Raw genomic sequence first — 16,610 nt, forward strand, 5'->3', positions numbered from 1 at the left:
TAGAGGCCTTTATTTTACAATATTATCTGTTTCAAGGGGGAGGGGGGGGAAAGGACCAACAAGGTACACAGCGAGATAGATAAATATGCCAAGCTTTTTTCTTTCTTTTTTTTTCTTTTTTTTAAAATCAGGCATTTATAAACAAGAAAGCATACATTAATTACATAAAAATAGTTCTCGAATAGTAGAGTAAGTCATAATATTGTCATTAGCAGCAGCATAGGAGAAAACAGGAGAACAGAAATGTGCTGAAATGCTCTTGGCTATTATAAATGTAGATTTTTTTTTCCTCAATTGAAAAAAAATGTCATTTATGACTTCTGACAAACAAAAACAACTCCCTCAAAAACATGTGGATTTTGGAAGGGGGGGGAAGAGAAGAGAATTTAACCTTTAATAATAAAATAGTTTACCATGAAAATAAGGACCCAAAAACGTAAGATGGAAAATTTTAACCCACACTAAAAACTTGCCAAAAGTATTTTCCAACCCCCCCAACAGACAAGCAAAGAATTTTTTTTTTGTTAAAAACACAACTCAGAAAACAAGACAACTACCAAGTAAGAAAGTCTTTGAAAAAGTAACCACCATATACACTTATAATACAACAGTGGAAAATGAAAAAAAAAAAGTATTTACATGTTGAATTTTTTTGTTGATGTTTTTGTGGGTTTTTTTTTTACATATTGGCTAGTTTTGTATGAAAAGCAGAATATTTATGTGTACTAGTTAGCTGCTCCATAGATATGAATGTTATTGCTGTTGGTTTTTTCCCTTCGTTAAGTCTTCTTTCAGTATAGAAACAATGAGTAATTAAACTGAATATACAATTATCTAGGTAATATATTTAAGTATAGGGAGAGTCAACAGCCTACACACCTCTTCTCCCTTCCTCTTAAAGAAAACTAAGCTGCAGCTGCAATAATGGAGTAAAACTATGAGCAGTTCTGTCTCTAAGGGACCTCGTTTTGCTGCAGTAGAAAAATTCTTCATACACAGAAATCACACAGGAAACTAATTCCCTCTTCCTCCTCCTCCTCCTCCTCCTCCTCCTCTTCCTCCAAGGCTGCCATGGCAGCCGGAGTTAGCTGCTCCTACAAGGCCTAGGATCAGAAACACTTACATTAAGCAGCTACAAAACCTGGAAAAGAGCCTCTCCTTTGTGTGGTGAGGGGCTCACGCCCAGACACATGTGAGTCAGTTCCAAGTGATTCTACTATTCTCAAACAAAATAACTAAGGTGGGGGAAGGGTCCGATCACAAGCCACCCAATTTGGGGTTGTGCACGCTGGGAGGGTTGGGGGGGGGGGGGGTTGAAACAACGTTAATTGACCGAAAAACAACCTAACAATGAGCTGCTGGTGAGGAGAATTTGTTCCCATAGTTTGTTCACATCATTCTGTATCATCTGTGAAATAAGACTCGATTCCATTCATCGACAACTTTCATTTGAAAAGGTTTTGCATGGGGCTGTGTACGCCAACTTGGGGGGCGGGGCGGGGAGGGAAGCTCTGATATGAACTGATCGGTGGGAAAACAACCTGGCTGCATTTCATGGGCCGCCTATACCCAGTAGAGTTGGTGTGAATGCTCTCAAGGGGAAAATTTGGCCTTAAAAAAAAATCTGATGCCAAGTAGCTCAATACTGTCAGGATCATCAAGGGGCTATGCTCGAACCCCATACTCTTTGGGACGAGTGTTCAGATCTCACTGACTGCGGGGAGAACATGCCCTTGCTGGCAGATAAGAGGGGAGGGGAGATGTTGGAAAGATGTCCACCAGAGGGACAGAGGGGAGGGAGGGGAGATCCTCTGCACCCCAGAAGTGAAGAGGGTTTTTATCCACTGCAGGGCAAAGAGGACCACCTACTCACACCTGAGTCTCGAATGCAGAACCAAAGCCCCAGTCACCCTCCCTGAGCACCAATGGCTTCGAACTGACCCAGGCCCACGGGGAAGCCTTTTGTTTCTGTGTACTTTCTCGGCCTGGCAACCAAGCCCAGCCACACAGATAGGCCTACACACCCAAAAGCAACTTTATAACTCAATCACTAGTTTCCCTTGAAGAAATAGCTCAAAAGTACAAATCTGAAAACACCTAAGCCTGAAACAGTATTCTGCATATTGCATAACAAAAACCCTTTACACAAATCAGTAATAATGCCCATTAATGAATATACATATGGCAGAGATTTTTAAATTCCATGCATATGAATTTTTAATAACTGTAAAAGAAAAACATACAAAGAAGCAAAAAACAACAAAAAAACAAACACTCCCCCCCAAAAAACCGATCCCACATAAAACGCTATATCAATAATGTTCCTTTTGCATTGCACGTGAGAAGGGGCCACAGACAGGACCAGGATCCCCAACATCAGAGAATGGGGGTGGGGGGGACCTGCCAATGTTCTTTTCTGCCTAATTTCTCTGGGTTTAGCCATATGGAGCTATTGCTTCCCCCGAAGCTATATGGATGATTCTTCGTTTCTGCACCTAACACATTAACCTCCTGTTAATGCTCATGGTCACCATGGTGGTTGGAAAGGGTTCAAGCATAGGATTCCTGTAAAATCTTATTTCTTACGTAAATAAATACTATCATTTTAAGGTGGGAAGCTGCCTCCTGTCTACTGGAAAATTGCTTTCAGGCTTGGGCATGGAAACCTTCTATAAATTTACACAAACAATTGAAAGCAAATGAGATTATCTGGAATAAATGCTTCAAGAAGCACTAGATTCTTTTGATACTGGTAGATTCAATTTCTCTGTCCTGTTAATAGGGACTTGGGGGTTCAGAGAAAGGGGGTGTCCCAAGTCGGTGTTGAATGTACAAGACACAGGAAGGCACACAGCAACCCCCCGCCCAGGACTCAGGTTTTTCATCATTTTTCTTTTCTTATGTGTCCCTTGTTCAACCAAGCACCAAAGGGAGTTTTCTAAGCACTTACGTGCTAGGGTAGGAACTGTTTGAGAACATTGGTATGATATATTTTAAAAGTGAAAACCTTTAAACAAGCTGATTGATAAGCAGGAAGAAAAAGACACAAGGAGATTTCAACAAAGTGCAGTCTAAAGAGGAGTTCAAACAGACAGACAGACAGAGAACAGCCCCAAGACAAAAACGATGATGTAATGCTGCATTTTGTTCTGGTGCAGGGGTGGGGGTCTCGGGGGACCCCAGAATTAAAGCAATCCCCTTGGTTACACTGAAAGACACGGCCACCAATCATTCACAGCAGCGACAGGAGTGCTGGACACTCAGAGGCCACGTGCAGGGCTAACCTAAACACCTGGGAGATAAATACTGTCCTTTATGAAGAAGGGGATGTAACAAAGGAGGGTGATCCAGTAAAAAAAAAAAAAAAAAAAAAGCAAGCAACTGTCCTCAGAGTGACTGGGCTGGCCTCTCCTTCCTCCTCCTCCTCCTCCTCCTCCTGGTTGCTGGGGCGCAATGGGTGGGTGGGGGGGTCTGAACATGCGGCTGCGGCCTGCTGTGGTTTCGGCCTGCTGAGGCTTCGGGGTGACGACGTAGGAGCAGCTACATACGTCTTCAGTAAGGCTGGGCAACTTTTCAGTTCATCTCTCTCTCTCTCCCACACACTCTCTTCTTCCAGCATCAGCACTGGAAAACTGGGTACTTAGCACTTCAAAGAAAGACTTCAAAAACAAAAAACAAAACAAAAACAAAAACAAACTCACTCAAATCTCCCAATCAACCACATGAGAGGGTCAGACCGTGAGGGCTCCCCAGGCCGGGCGGGGGGCCGGCTGCGGCATAACCAGTCATCCAAATTGTGCATCACCAAGTGTTTGTGGGCTTTGAAAATTACTTATAAAAAACTTGTTCATTTCTTGGACTATCAAGTCTCTGTCATCGTCTTAAATAGCTTATAACAAAAGTTTGAGTTTCAAAATGTTCCAGCGAGTGAGGGACAAACAGGGACCCCCCTCCCCCCGACCGGTGGGCCAGTAGAAAAGGTCGCTGCCATGGTGGGGTCCAAGGGGTGGTTCGTCACCACTCGGGGTGTTGGAGGCACAGGAAGATGTTGTGCTATATGGACGGGGAGGCGCAGAATCAGTGCTTCAGCAGTCAGGTGACAGGGCGCCCTCCTGGCACACCCAGGCTGTCCTGGGCGTGTGGAAATGTTGGCCCCGTCAGACACACATGGGCACACGCACATGCCCATCCCTGGCAGAGGGAGCGGCATCAGGCTCGGGGCTCGTGCGGTAGCTCACTGTCCAGCTCGCTGCGGTGGCTGCTGCCGGCCTGGGGGCTGGGTTTGGGCCACAGCTGCTCCTGAAGCTCCTTCACCACCTTCTCCAAATGTTCCCGGGCCTCACGCTCCCGCAGGAGGTCGGCCCGGAGCTGCTCCCTGTCTGCCTCCGCATGCTGAAGCTTCACCTGCAGGTCCTCGATCTGAAAGCCAAAGACGAAGGCGGGGGGGTTACCCGGGGACCCTCAGAGGGTGGGTGCAGACCAGCCTCTGACAAGCCAATGGCCTCCTGGGCAGGAGGGCTGACCACCGGCAGGGACTGAACCTGATCAAACGAGACCTGGGCCAAGCGCTGAATGGGGTGCCCCTGTGCTCTGGGGTTGCAGTCACCCACTCCATACAGCCAGGCTCCCCGGCTGAAAGGAGCATCCCAAGGGTGAGGGGGCAGCAGAGCCTGGGTGGGTGAGAGGAGGGAGCCAGCTCCAGCAGAGTTGTGACAGTGGCCACCACAACCCCCAGGAAAGTTCACACATACAACTCTTGGCCTGTGCTCCCCAGGCCCTCCCAGACTCTGTGTCCTGAGACCTGACCTGACCTGAGCCCACCCAGCACCCACCAAGAGTCCATATGTGGGGGCAGGTACCCAGACTAGCCAGAGACCTGGCCTCGCTGGCATAAACATGCCTATCTGTGGTCTGACTAGGGTGGCAGCAGGGACTGGCCCACCCCACCTGTTCAGCTGCAGTCCAGTTGGACTTGGACTCCACCCTCTGCTCTCACGCTGGCTCCCTCCCTCTGTTTAGTCTGGACCCCCCCTTATCTAGGAGAGGAGACGCCGGCGGCCCAGAGCACATCCCTTCCTGCGGGACAGCGACACAATCCTCCCTCCACCCCCTTCCTGCTCGGGAAATTCACACCATCTTCCTTAAAAAGTCTGGCCTCAATGCAGGCAAGGGGGTCTCTGTCACACACAGGGGCTCTTCCCCAATCTAGTTGAGCCTTCACTACTTGGGAAGGGGGCAACTGAGAAATACTGCCTAGGCCCCGATTCAAGTCCTGGCTCGGATTCTCCTCACAGAATCTACTCTTACTGAGCCTCAGTTTTCTCATCTGTAAAATGAGCCCAAGAACCCCTGTCCTGCCAATCTCATGGTCTTTGAAAAGGGAAAAGAGGCAGCAGCCTGGCATGGGGAGAGGAGGTGGGGCCTGGTGTGGGGAAATGTGGTGGCGGCCTGGCACAGGGTGAGACAGTGGCAGTGGCCTAACATGAGGAGTCTCGCAGTGCCCTGTATGAGGAGAGGTAGTGGCTCTGCATGGGAAGTTGGCAGTGGTGACCCAGCCCAACACCCTGCTCACCTGAGCCGAGTACTTTGCCCGCAGCCGGCCGGCCTCACAGCCCTTGTCACAGACTCGGATCTGCCGGGCCTGCTCCAGCTCCCGCTTGAGCCGCTGGCGCGACTCATTGGCCTCTTTCATCTTCTTCTCATTCTCTGCCCGCAGGCGTTCGATCTCTTTCCGCAGGTTTCGCTTTGCCTCAGTGGCTTCTCGAAGCTTCTCCTTCTTGGCCACTCGGAGGAACTCCAGCTCCTCCAGGACACAAAGGAGAAGAAGGTTAGGACCCTCACCCTCTCCAGGGGGTTCCAGGCCCAGCTGAGCCCCTGGACATAGTCCAATCTCTACATAACCTGCCCTGGGACAGATAAGGTAGGAATAAAACACAGCTCTATCACAGTAAAAGCCTCCAGTTTAAAAATGCAGAGAACAGAACATCTTAGAGGGTCTAATGCAAGACTTTCTCCAAACAAAGTCATTCATTCCTGGGGACGACAGTTTTTAAATATAAATTTTGGTCCCAATTCCCTTTAAGAAGCACATTTTCTGTTTCAAAAATTGCAGCATTGCGAAGACTAAAATCAAGGGGGACTGGTGACCCCCCAGAGGGCTCGAGATTTCTGGCCAGCCTCGCTTCCCAGCCATGACCACCAGCTCTTGCCTTTGCACACACAGGGGTTGGGATGGGGGAGGCAGCACAGAAAGGAGAGACTGAGAGAAATAAAGGGGGAAAATAAAACAACTTCATATCTACTGGAGGAAAGGGAACTTGGGGGGGGCAGAAAATGTCCTCTAAGACAAGTCAAAAAAGGCAAAAGAAGTTGTTGTGCAGAAAGCTTCCCCCCCCCTTTTTATTTTCATTTTCTGCAAAGCAAATGGGGTTAAGTGACTTGCCCAAGGTCACACAGCTAGGTCATTATTAAGTGTCTGAAGCTGGATTTGAACTCAGGTACTCCTGAGTCCAGAGTCAGTGCTTTATCCACCGTGCCACCTAGCCGCCCCTAAGATGCTCCTTTCTTTATATTTCTGCCACAATATAAAGCATCAAGGACTGGCCAAGGTCAGTGTAAGTTGGAGGCTCAGGCCAAAGGAGAGGTGAAGGCCTTGATCAACAGCTCACTATGTGTTTGGTGACGGGAGGGGAACAGAGCATTTTAATAATGGCATCTCACCAAGAGGCTACCTTAACTTGAGTTTTCACCAAAACCGTTTTTACAAAAGCTGAGCCATATCATTCCCATGCTGTCCATACTGAAAAAAGTTTGAATTAATGCTCCCATTAGAAATCACCCTTAAGTCAGATTAAAATAAAAAATATTTGCCAGGGCACATTGGAAGCTAACTAAACTACATATTGATGTTAATTTTTAAAATTCTGGAACATGAAATGCTGACAGCATTGTATTGGGCTAGAAAACATTCTACTTGTTAAACTTTCCATCGAGTTGTCAGACAATCTCTCATTGCCACACTGTGCTAGACAGAGGTGTTAATTTTGCAGCCTTTGGGTGGGCCACCGAGTTCTAAACACCCTAGGAGGTGGAAAAGAAAAAAAGAAAAACTAAGTGCTAAATGTTCTCAGACTTTATTTACAATTTTGGGGGGGTACACCCACACCCAAATTGCACTCCCAGCTTTCAATATCAGCAAGGCTGCTCATCTCATTATGCAATGTAGTCTAGTATGTTGGAAAGGTTCGAGTGCATCCTCCCCTATAGACCACACCTTGTTTGTGTCAAAAAAAAAAAAAACCCAAAGCACAAAAAGCAAAAATCCAAATGATAGATGCATGCAATCAAGTCTACATCCTACTGAAATTACAAAAAAGAATTCCCCAAACTCTGATTTCCTAACCACTATTAATTGTTAGTTTTATTTATGGGGAGGGACAGGTTTGGGGAATGGGGTACAAATTCAAAAAGGGGAGAAAGTGACCAGAAGAAACTCAGTGAGTTTGTTTAGAAAGAAGACCCAGGTGCAGGGCAATGATGAATAGATATATAAGGAGCATCATTACAATGACTGGTTTGGGGAGAGGAGGGAGGGAAAAGGGTGGCTGATAAAATGAAAATATTTGTGGATTGAAAAAGGCTCATTTTCGAGGAAGGGGTTCTCCTGGGCCTGTGGCATCACAGATGCCCCCCAATCGTCCTGTGGTTCTTTGTTCATAAATGTTTCTTTTTCTACAGGGAATGGTCAGAATCGAGGAAGTGGTCATTACCACCTTTCATTTTATTCAAAGCTTTAGAAAAATAACTCATTCGATGTGCATGCAACAGGCCCTGGGAGCCAGGCCTTCCTTGTTGGCGGGTATATGAGTGTACCCACTTTTGGCAAACGTACACAGTTAAAGTGTGAAATTGTCTCTGGTGCAGCTGCTCCTCACTCCCTGCACTAAAAATAGCCCAGGCCTCATTATAATAGAAAAACATCCCGGTTTCATTAGAGAGAAAAGCCAGGCGGAGGCGGCTGGCCGAGGGGGATCACGATGGGCACGTGGAGACATCTTGAAGATGGTCTCTCTGTGTACAGGCCCTTAGGCCTGGGCGTCCTCCTCACACATAGGGAAAGACAGAGGAAACATAGCAAAGTCCCTTCCATTGAAGCAGGGGTCCCATCCTGAGTATCTGGTGGTGGGAAGGAGGGAGGGTCAGCAGATGCTCTGTACTAGCTCAGAGGGGACACCCAGACCTGCCTAGGCCAATTCCCCTTATTACCTGGTGCAGGCTGCGCTTGGCCTGCAAGGCCGCATTGAGTTTTTCTTCCTGCTTCACTCTCATTTTCACAACTTCATGAAGGAATTTTTCTTTGGCTTCCTTAGTGTCCAGACCACTTTCCAGGGCCTGCCTCAAATGTTCCAGTTCAGCCTCCAGTCCATTGCTGTGAGACTCGGCATGGGTCACAGCTTCAAAAGAAGTGTTGACCGGGCCACCGCCACTGCCACCACCAGCACTACCACCACCACCACCACCACCAGGGGCCTGCATTCCTGGAGAACTCATGTCCTTGGCCGAGCTGGATGAGGTAAAGGATGGAGAAGACAGCGAGGACAAGGAGGAAGTGACTAAAAACAAAGACAAACCCAAGAAGTAATGTTAAAAAGCCAGCCACAAATCTCACAGCAAATTAACTTCAAATTAACTGTGCTGACCACCTCTCAATGAAGGGTTGGGGCAATGTGTCCTGTTGTTCTCAAGGTCCCCTCAATAGAACCACTTCCAGAAGAAGGGGCAGAGTGTGCTCCCACATTCAGCCACACTTGGGTACACAGTCATACACAAATATGCACAATCTCAGACACAGTCTCACACACACATACACACAAACACACACACACGCACATTCACACTCCTTTCAGAAATGGGAGCCTCTTCTGAGTAGGACACCACTTTTTTTTAGAAGGAGAAAAGTCAACTCACACTTACATTCCTCTCTGCTCTCCACTTCCACGTCTGCCTCGGAATCCTTCTCATCTTCTGGGGCAGTGACCGGGACCAAGGTCTCTGGCACTCCAGGATTCTCCATAGGCAGCTTTCTTTTTCGGGGTTGGATGGAAGTAGTGATGATGGCCTCAGGGGCCCGGGACACAATGGTGGTACAGGGAGGGCTGCTCACAATCTTCTGCTGTGTGGGAGGAGCTAACGCCACATTGGGAGCCACAGCATTTTCAAAACTCTTATAAGAATAAAAACTGCAGAAAGGTGGAGAAAGCATGAGCCGGGGGCTGCTGCAGAGAACCGCCCAGCACGGCAAACAGAATATTTGATTAAAACAAGTTGAGAAAACAGAACAATTAAATAATACTAACATCATAAACAGAGAAGCCAGCTGCAAAGGCCTGGGTTCAAATTTTGCCTGATATAAAACAGACCAGCTATGTGGCTTCTCAGTACCCTCCTAAGCCCTGACATTAGAGAGAGAGACTATAATGTCTACATCTGCAAAGGACATTTCCATATTGAGGAGGAGACCTCACCTCATTTTCAAAGGGAAAGTCAAATCTCTCCCAAAGGTCTGCCCAACAAACACACCACAACAAACTATGATTTGCAGGTGTCTGTGTACAGGCTGTGCCCTGGGTGGAGCTGATGTCAAGAACTATACCCAATTTCATAACACCACTAGATTAGCAGCTTCCCTTGGACAGCTGCCCAAACCTTCTGAAGACTTTATTCATTTAGAAAAGCAGATTTATTTCAAGCCCCCAAATTTTAATTGATCAGTTTTTCTGCCTTCTGTAAGGTAAAAAAAGATCAAATTCAGGATATCAATACTAAAGGTAAAAAAAAAAAATCAGTCCAAATACATGCTCCATTAGAGCAAGGGGCTGGAAAGAGTCATCAGATTTCCTATCTTATCACGGTACAACATCATGGGCAATTCCCACAAAAACCGGAAGTCTCTCCACCCACCCACCCCCTTGCATCTCCCTCTAGAGATCCTCTTATAACCCTCTAGTTTCTATGCACACCCCATCGAGTTTATGGAGGGACAGAGGGGAACCTCACCTGTCTCGAATCAGTGCAGGAAGGTGTGTGGAGAGATCTTTCTCATTTGAGGAAACAGCAGGGGACCAGGGTCGGAAAGCTGACAAACGTTGCCGAGGATGCATGCAGCCAATGCTCTGTTTAAAAATGCAAGTCACTCATGAGAGGAGGAGAGAAAGAGAGTCACCTTTAACCAATAAACTCTCCCAGTGCACATTTCAAAGAGGCTCTAGGGGTTTGTGGCTGAAGAGCCCCCAATGAGATTCTCTACCATTGTGGCTTTTGATTCCATACCTAGTTTCACTGGGAACCTTAGAATAGGACTGGATCCAAGGCCCAAGGAGCCTTTTCTTTAAAGAACATCTACTTTGGAGCAAACACATTGGCAGGCATTGGTGGCCTTTCCCATTTTATATATAAAAAGTATAAAGATTCACTTCTTTTGTGGCCTGAGCAGAATTCTTTTAAGAGAATCATAGAGTCAAATCTCTGCGAATGGGACTATAGACCTCATTTTAATTCAGAAAGCATAAACAGGATGATTGTGAAAAAAAAAATCACCTTATTGGATGAACTTGCCAACCGTAACCAGCTAGACTGCTTGTCCTTCTCAGAAGATGGAGGGGACTGTGTAGAGGAATCATCTATTTTGGGCTTGATGGCTGTAGGGGGTTCAGAAGGGACCTAAAATCCAAAGAAGTAGTCAGTTAGAGGAGGGAAGTCCAGTAAGTCAAACATGCCATGGTACAAAGAAACCCAAACTTCCCATCCTGATGGTCATTTCTCAGTGACACTGACAAAGATGCTCACGAGGGAAATACAGAGAACATAACCCACTATATGGTGATACTGGCTGCATTCATTCATTACATACAGAGCTGCCGAGAAGAAAGATTCAGAAAAATGTCTAAAAAAGAAGCCAATGGTACAGCTTCATTTTGTGCTGAGTTGCAAAAATTAGCCCGAATGGTGTATAAAAAAAGGTAAATGCACTGCCATTTCTAAGCTGGAAAAATTGTTTCAATGAGAACACAGTCGACTTTGTTATTTTCTTTGTGATGGTTGTTATGGGATGACTTCACTACATCCCAGCTGCATTGGATTGGGGGGGAAGTGCCAGAATCCCGTTTCGCCTTTTCCACAGGGCCTCAGCTCGGATCTATCCCTCACCCACCCCTCAGCATGAGAAAGCCCTTTGGCAGATGAAATGGCTTTTCTTTAATGCCTCTTAGAGGGAAGATCTCTACAGCCTGGGCAAGTCTGCAATGGACATTCGAAGGAAATCTGGTCCCTGTTGATATCTTTATTATTCTGCGGAATTCAGAGCTGAAGTTCCCCTCCTCATCTGGTGAGATGATACTCCTGGGACAAGCCAGAGGGTCCAGAGCCCACCTCTTCCTCATTTGAGATGAAAGGAGGATCCACATTGAAAAAAAGGATTCCTCTTTTTAATCCTTCCAACCCACCCCCCCTTTAGTACTTCTGTCTTCTCCCAGAGAAGCAGACTGAGTAAGCACAGCTCAGATCATGATCCCCATGTGATGGCACAGTTCATTTTACTCTGAGTGCTGAGTTATCTGAAGGTGTGAAGAGACATCTCAGTCACTGTGGGACTTGCAAAATGGCCAGGTAGAGAAGTGACCTGGAGAAGTCTGGATTCTTCAAATTGGTCTCCAGTTGATGAAAGGAATCTGGTGGTTGGCACTAACTAGCCTGTGAAGTCATCAAAGTGGGTGGTGTGTTCTCCTTCCTTATTTATGAGTGAGTTCTAAAGGTAACCCTGGAGATTCTGTAAAGTTAGGCCATGAAGACCACTACCTTGAGAACACATGGTCAAAGCATCAGCTAAATTCGCCACGAGGTCAGACATCAGTCTATAATGGACATACGCAGCCTGGGCTTCCTAACTCCAAATGTGTGTACAACATCCATTCCATATAAACAAAGAGGAATACCTCTCAATTCTAACACCAAAATAATAAAAACTCTGATTCTCCCCAACAACCAAACAATGGGTTTGGAACAGACTCCTTTCTTTTGCAGAGATACAGCCTAAGCAGAAGCAATGACTGCATCCAGAAAGTATTTGGAAAATATATAATGATCCCAGGCTGACCATTAGGGAGGGAGAAGAGGGAAGGGCTGGGAAGGGAGGAGGAGAGGCTGGAATGAACAAGGCAACAACAGGTGGTGAGCCTCAGGCCTGAGAACTGGAGCCGCCCCTCACTCAGCTGCAGGAGGGACATTCTGTTCAGACCGTGGCAGCGAGGCTGGGATGACACACGGCCTGGACAGACTCTGCATTACAGGTCTCATATAAAAACAAACACCTTGGGGAAGTAGAGGAAATGGTCAAGGAAAGGGGGACGTTACACATTTTTAAAGAGGGCAAGATCCTTGTTCATTGCTGTTCCAATTTATTTTTTTTAAAGATGCACTAGGTTGACATCCTGGGCGCTATGACTGGGTGATGTGTTTAAATGGCTGGAGGGCATCTATATTGGGAGCATCAGAGTGGGCAGGCAGGCCGACCAGATCTCTTCTGCCAGAGCTACTTACCTCAAACCTCCAAGACCCTCGACTGAAAAGGTCAAGGAGGAGAGAACCTGTTCTCCATTTCACAGACACACCACAGAGGAGAAATGTGGGTGGACTGAATAAGGGTTATATGAAATAATGGGAGGGGGATTTGAGAAGGCTCTCCCTCAGGCCCAACTGTGTTTTTTCCAAGAAACCTACCCTGAAGTGGAAGTCTAGAGGGGCAAGAAACACTCAGGAATATAAAATTACAGACCAAAAACCACTGGCCGTTTCTCAATCCCTCTTCTTAGCTGTTTAGTTTATGACAGGAGAGCTCCTGAAGAATAGATTTTGTGGGTGTAACATGCTTTTTCCTCAGTCCCCTTATCCATTCTGAATGGATACTAACTGTTCCCATGTTGGCTAAATTCCCTTATTTTAACGTGAGAGCTGAACTGTCAAGGTTATGTATCACATCTAATTCTGGGGCTGGCGACTCAAAAAAAAAAAAATGCCAAGGTAAGATCACTGAGCCCGATTTGGATGCACATAGTACAGCCTATCCACAAACTTGGGTTCTCCAAATATGCCCAGAAAGCCATGACATCACTAAAGCAAGTAGAGACAAGCACAAAGGAATATTCCAAGCTATTTGAGATTATATCTTCCACGGGAAGTTTATCTGGGCTCTAAAGGCCAGGATGGAACTGAATTTACATTTCACCCTTAGCACCTCAATTTATCCTGCTGGGCAACTTCCTCCAGTTTTCAGGCTTGAGCCAAGGGGATCCATTTGCTTGCTGTGCTCATTTAAATCCCTATAGGCCCTGCTCCTCCTTGCTCCAACTGCCAAGTCCAAGGGGGTCTACTGTGGCCTCTGGGGTGGTATGCAAAGTAAGACAAGTATTTTGGAGAGGAGGAGAGTAAGATGACACCACAGAAAGAGAAAAGTTTAAGGTTGGCCTCAATATAGTTTGTAGCCAGGAAATATGGATGTTTCAACTTCCTAACAAACCCAACAGTCAAGAAACTATGTCTAGACTCTAAGCCAAGCACTAAACAGATGCCTGTCCTGGTCACTGTTTACTTAGTGAATTTATAGGATGATACTGTTAAAAGAGGGAATCACTGTTCACACTGTTTTCAATGATGTGAAGAGTTGAAGCTCCTAAGAAGGAAAATGGTCATGGGTCGGCTGGAGGGAACATCCAAGTTGGCCTCATCCCGGCCCAGGTGCTAGGGGGTCTGGCAGGGGCTGGAGATTTTACCTTTGCAAGAGACATGTTCAAGAGATAATCACTTTTTAGGCCCCAAAAGTCAGACGGGAAGGGGAGGAGAAAGCACATTTGGCAAAGGCCAATGATAATGGGAGCAGCAGGTGGAGGGGAAGGAGACTGGAAACATGCTAATGACTGTGGAGCCCTTTGCAAAGACTCAGAGAAGGAGGAATAAATGCCAGCTATTGTGATTCGGACCCAGAAGACTTGGCTGGTTCAAATTCTGGCTCGGCTACTATGAGAGACTAAGCAAGTTATTTCCCCCTTGTGGGCCTCAGTTTATGCTTTGGTCCAAAGAAGAACCAGAGGATTTCTCTCTAAGGGTCCTCTCAGTTCTAGATCTGTCATGTTTCCTGGAAAGTTTTTTTTTTTTTTCGGGGTGGGGTGGGGAGTAAGCTTAAAGATTCAAAGATCTTAGGATTTGGAACTGTAACAGATCTTAGAAATCATCTGGCCAACCTCCTTACCTCACAGAGAAGGAAGCTGAGGCCCAGAGAGGAATGCAACTCACCCAAGGCCAATTTTTAAATGAAAGATCAACTATTCAAAAAATAAAAGGGTTTTGTTTTTAAGTTCATAATGTACATTTTAAAGAGAAGAGAGACACAACTAATTCAGAGGAGAGTTGAGTAAGAGGGATTCCCATAGAAATCAAGCTTGCACACCCCTCTTCTGACCTCTGCGAGGGAGATGGGGAGCTTTCCATCTCTTCCACACGAATTTTTAAACTCACAATTTATTATTTAAACAGTTTCCTTTATAGCTGGTAAATACAAAGAGTTTAGGGTCGGTTACACCATGAAAAGGGTGGAGCTTCCTGTCTGTACAGATACTGAAATGGGGCGTGAAAATTAAGCCAAGTTCTCACCAAGAGAAAAACCACAAGCCCAGGCGCCTGTCTGATATTGATTTTGAGAAACCTCAAAGATAGACTTCTTAGGGGGTAAAAAGTGTCAGACAAATTCAAGATTCAAATGCAGGGGGGAAAGCAGGCAGCAGGGACAGTAAACAAGTTTTACAGACACCCCTCCCCACTCCAAACAGCACACCTGAAAACCAAATACACCTGCTGAGGGAGGGGGCCTATAGCTGTAGCACCAGAGGTCATCCTGAAGCCCAAACTTAATCGTTTATGCTTTGACAGAAGATCAGGCCAAGGACTAATTGGGTCCCGCTTCTTTTTCAGGATTCAAGCCTTGGTTATGTGTAGGAGATGGGGTCAATAAATGTGGGGGTGATATGGTGATGTGCTGTGGTCTTGGGGAAAGGCTAAAGTCCACCCTGTACATAAAGCCAGGCAATCCCACCTTCCCACAAAAAGCAGATCTCTCATTGACAAGCGGATTGGAGAATAGCCCCAGTGAAACAGGAGGAACTCATCAACAGGAGGACCTTGGTGGTGGTTTGTGGGACACCTCAACACCAATTCCAAGATCTTCAAGCACTCCCATGGAGCTGTGGACTCATCAGTTGTGGCTAGTCTCTTTACCAATGTGGTTCCCATCCCTGCCTGGGCAATCAGGGCAACCCCTCTGTAGCAAGAACCTTGCAGTAAGAGGCAGGCTGCTCAGACCCAAGCCTTGGCAAACACATCTCAGGGATTCACACACCTATTCTCCAGAGCTGGTGTACCCAAGACGTTCCTGTAACCAATAAAGTCACTGATGACTTCAAGGGTTGCTGGTAAGGTCTAACTGTTCAAAAGTCCTAGTGAAAAAGACTGTCTCCTAGGTGGCACAGGGGATACAGCACTGGTCCTGGAGTTAGGAAGACCTGAGTTCGAATGTGACCTCAGACACTTAATAATTACCTAGCTATGTGACCTTGGGCAAGCCACTTAACCCCATTGCCTTGTGGGAAAAAAAAAGACTGTCTGAAAAATGTTCAAAAGTCACAAGGTCAGTTCATTTCTTCCTTCTCATGTCTAACGAAATTCAATCCAGAGAAATCGGGGTGGGGCAAAGTAGGGAAAGGAGCTGAAAGGCAGGCCCAACAAACCAACACAGGTTGGCTCATCTATCATTTTAGGGTGGGGGAAATGCTATTCAGAGGATTTGCTGATGCTAATGAACATCAGATTCTAAGGGTCCAAGGCCTCTGGATGACTTACAGGCCTAGTTATGACTATCCCAGGAAAGGTGACGAACTCAATGCAAACTATTATCTGTCCATGCTACTTATCAAAAACAGGGCATTTGCCACCCTTTGCACTCTTCTTCCAATCCTGACGAACTCAGCTGAAGTTAAATCATACCAGAAAGGCATTTGGTCCTATAATGTCCTACTCAAAAAGAGTACTGGCAGGGTCTCACAGGAGGAATGGTTACTGACCAGAAGGTCAGTACATGAACCATATCACCCACGTGAATCAGGATCGGAGTGCTGAGGTCCAAGGGATGAAAATAAATCATCTCCAAGGAAACCTGAGAAGTTGGGAAACCTCAATAAGAAATCAATAACTAAGGCACTGCTCCACTTCCAGACCCTTGGCAGGACCAAGCAGTTGGACTTGCTCACTCCAGATCTCATGTTAAGGCCCAATGGTGACCAATAAAGCAGTGAGTTTATAGAGAACCAAGCTTTTATGGGGCCTGAAGAAAAATATTTAGTCTGAGTTGACTTGACAGGAATAAATGACTTGACTTGATAAAGGAAAGTTATTTGGAGAATTATAACATGGAATTAAGCATACTGTTTCCCTCCACAGAACTTGGAAGAGGAGAAACCAGCCAAAATCTACAAAGTGATTTTAGGATGCAGGTTAGGCTCACTGCTAAG

The 16,610-nt window shown here is 46.2% G+C and overlaps 1 protein-coding gene across 5 annotated transcripts in view; it reads right to left on the reverse strand.

Annotated features, from left to right (window-relative positions):
* Nucleotides 1-634: 634 nt before the first annotated feature.
* Nucleotides 635-16,610, reverse strand: part of SKI (SKI proto-oncogene) — a 132,994-nt gene continuing 117,018 nt past the window's right edge. The window contains exons 2-7 of one of the 5 annotated variants that reach the window (XM_074218699.1): nucleotides 10,597-10,719; nucleotides 10,057-10,172; nucleotides 8,968-9,275; nucleotides 8,266-8,612; nucleotides 5,573-5,803; nucleotides 635-4,419 (exon numbers count right to left, since the gene is read on the reverse strand). In XM_074218699.1, the coding sequence (XP_074074800.1) occupies nucleotides 4,210-4,419; nucleotides 5,573-5,803; nucleotides 8,266-8,612; nucleotides 8,968-9,275; nucleotides 10,057-10,172; nucleotides 10,597-10,719 (1,335 nt within the window). In that variant the 3' untranslated portion in view covers nucleotides 635-4,209. The remainder of the gene's footprint in view (nucleotides 4,420-5,572; nucleotides 5,804-8,265; nucleotides 8,613-8,967; nucleotides 9,276-10,056; nucleotides 10,173-10,596; nucleotides 10,720-16,610) is intronic. The other 4 variants (XM_074218703.1, XM_074218702.1, XM_074218700.1 and 1 more) reach the window with 4 other exon arrangements.

The sequence above is a fragment of the Macrotis lagotis genome, chromosome 1, assembly GCF_037893015.1.
Source record: "Macrotis lagotis isolate mMagLag1 chromosome 1, bilby.v1.9.chrom.fasta, whole genome shotgun sequence".
Taxonomy (NCBI): domain Eukaryota; kingdom Metazoa; phylum Chordata; class Mammalia; order Peramelemorphia; family Peramelidae; genus Macrotis; species Macrotis lagotis.